The sequence below is a fragment of the Megascapheus bottae genome, chromosome 1, assembly GCF_031878675.1.
Source record: "Megascapheus bottae isolate mThoBot1 chromosome 1, mThoBot2.hap1, whole genome shotgun sequence".
NCBI lineage: Eukaryota > Metazoa > Chordata > Mammalia > Rodentia > Geomyidae > Megascapheus > Megascapheus bottae.
In genome coordinates this window covers 4167530-4169826 of record NC_143509.1, presented here as the reverse complement: position 1 = coordinate 4169826, position 2297 = coordinate 4167530, and the positions used below count along the sequence as shown (strand labels likewise).

Genomic DNA, 2297 nt, shown 5'->3' with positions numbered 1-2297 from the left:
GGGGTTTTTTGTCTTTGTTTTCTATCTGTTGCTATTTTTGTTTTCTGTGCCTTTTGTCTTGCTTATAAGTTTACCTGTTTGCAAAGGGTAAGCAGGAAGCACTAAAATGGTATGACAAAAGATGAACTAATTCAGCAGTGATACTCACTACACACTATGCTGAAAATGAACTCTACAACTTGTGGAGGGTAAGGAGGAAAGGGAAGGGTTTACGTTGTCCAAAAAGAAACGTGTTCATTACCTGACTTACCTAACTGTAACCTCTCCATACATGACCTTTACAATAACAATTTTTTAAACATGAACGACATGGTCAGCGACGGGAGATGTTTGTTGTTGTTGTTTTCTGAGTCTCAATGTGGGCTTGCTGCTTTCTCCAGAAGGAAGACTCTGATCCCACTGAGATTAGACTTTCCTCAGCAGTCTCCCTATGGCCCGTTTGATGTCCCTGTTCCTGAGGCTGTAAATGAAGGGGTTCAGCATGGGCGTGACCACTGTGTATGCCACAGAAGCCACTGCCCCCATCCTGGGACACACTGACACCGCTGAACTGAGGTACACCCCAAGTCCTGTGCCATAAAACAAGCACACCACACACAGGTGAGACCCACAGGTGGAGAAAGCTTTCCACCTCCCACATGGCGATGACACACTGAGTATGGAAGAAACTATTCTAGAGTAGGAAAAAAGGACTCCCGAAATAGGGAGGAAACCAGACATGGCACCCACAAAATACATGACAAGGTCATCGGTGAAGGGGTCAGAGCAGGCAAGGCTGAGGAGCTGGGAAGGATCACAGAAGAAATGAGAAATGGCCACACTCCTGAAGAAAGTGAGCTGTAAGACCATAGAGTTATGTAACTGGGACACCAGCAGGCTGATGACAACAGACACCACAACCAGTGAGCCACAACGTCGAGGGTCCATCATGACCTTGTAATGCAGGGGGTGACAGATGGCCACAAAGCGGTCATAAGCCATGACGGTCAGAAGCAGACTGTCCAGACAACCAAAAAGCATAAAAAAGGACATCTGAGTCAGGCACCCACTAGAGGAGATGGCTCTGCTGTGACTCCATGTGTCCACCAGCATCTTGGGGACCGTGGTGGAGGTGAAGCCAATGTCAGCCAAGGAGAGGATGGAGAGGAAGAAGTACATGGGGGTGTGGAGGTGGGGGTCAGAGGTGACAGCCAGGATGATGAGCAGATTTCCGAGCACGGTGATCAGGTACATGGACAGGAAGAGCCCAAAGAGGACGGGCTGTAGCTCAGTGTCATCTGAGAGGCCCAGGAGATGAAACTCAGTGACTGGAGTTAGGTTGTGGGCATCTATGTTGCCTGGGCACCTTTTGAAAATGAAAAAAATGTGTCAAAAGAAATAAATGTAAGTATACCAGAGTGTGACACTAAAACTACATTCAGATTAAATCAATCCAACAGGGAAGTTCTCAAGGGAGAGGAAAATCTCGTCCAAAATATTAATTTCTGACAAATCCCATCGTCCGTCATTTGTTCTTTCATGCACTCCATTTATTTTAGAGATACACCCAAGTGATGTGTATTTGAGCAATCCAGGTAAAACTTTGAGTACAATAAAATATCTAGTGACTCCCACCTATAATCCCAGCTACTCAGGGGACTGGCATCTGAGTATCATTGTTCCAAGCCAGTTGGACAGAAAAGTCCATGAGACTCTTATCTCCAAATAACCAGCAAAAGGCCAAAAATGGAGATCTGACTCAAGTAGTAGAGTGCCAGCCTTGAGTACAAAAGCTAAAGAACAATGTCCAGAATGCTCAGAATTCAAGTCCCAGGACCGGAAAAATAAAACTAAATACAATAGAAATAAATGACTTCAACACAGTGTTTTCATCATTGGGTAGACCACTAAATAAAATAAAATCACAAAGATAACTCAAAGAGTTAAACAGCACCATAGATAAAATAAGCTTAACAGATAGATACCTCCACAGTACTCTATTAGCCTCCTGAGTAGCTCAGATTGTAGGGGTGAGTCACCAGCCCTTCTCAGTGACCCGTTGAACTTTCTGTAAGTTAGATCACATTTCAGGCCATAAAGCAAGTCTTAACAAATACCAAAGTGAAAGAAAAGAATTCTCTATATCTTCAAGGATCCTAAAGGGGAAAAAATGAGAAATTAATTGAAATATACAGACACATGGATAGCATGACAAAGTTTTGCATGATCTCTGGGCCGATGAAGAAATCAGAGAGGAAATTGAAAATGATTTCATATCAAATGAAAATGATCCAGGCACCAGTGGCGATGGAGGGCCA

At 43.9% G+C, this 2297-nt stretch overlaps 1 protein-coding gene across 1 annotated transcript; it reads right to left on the bottom strand.

Moving 5' to 3' along the window:
* Positions 1-405: 405 nt before the first annotated feature.
* LOC150068053 (olfactory receptor 7E178-like) lies at positions 406-1353 on the bottom strand (the record flags this gene model as incomplete). Its single annotated transcript, XM_090329145.1, has 1 exon — positions 406-1353. A coding segment is annotated over one exon (948 nt), but the record flags the coding sequence as incomplete, so codon positions are not given.
* Between the last annotated feature and the right edge of the window lie 944 nt (positions 1354-2297).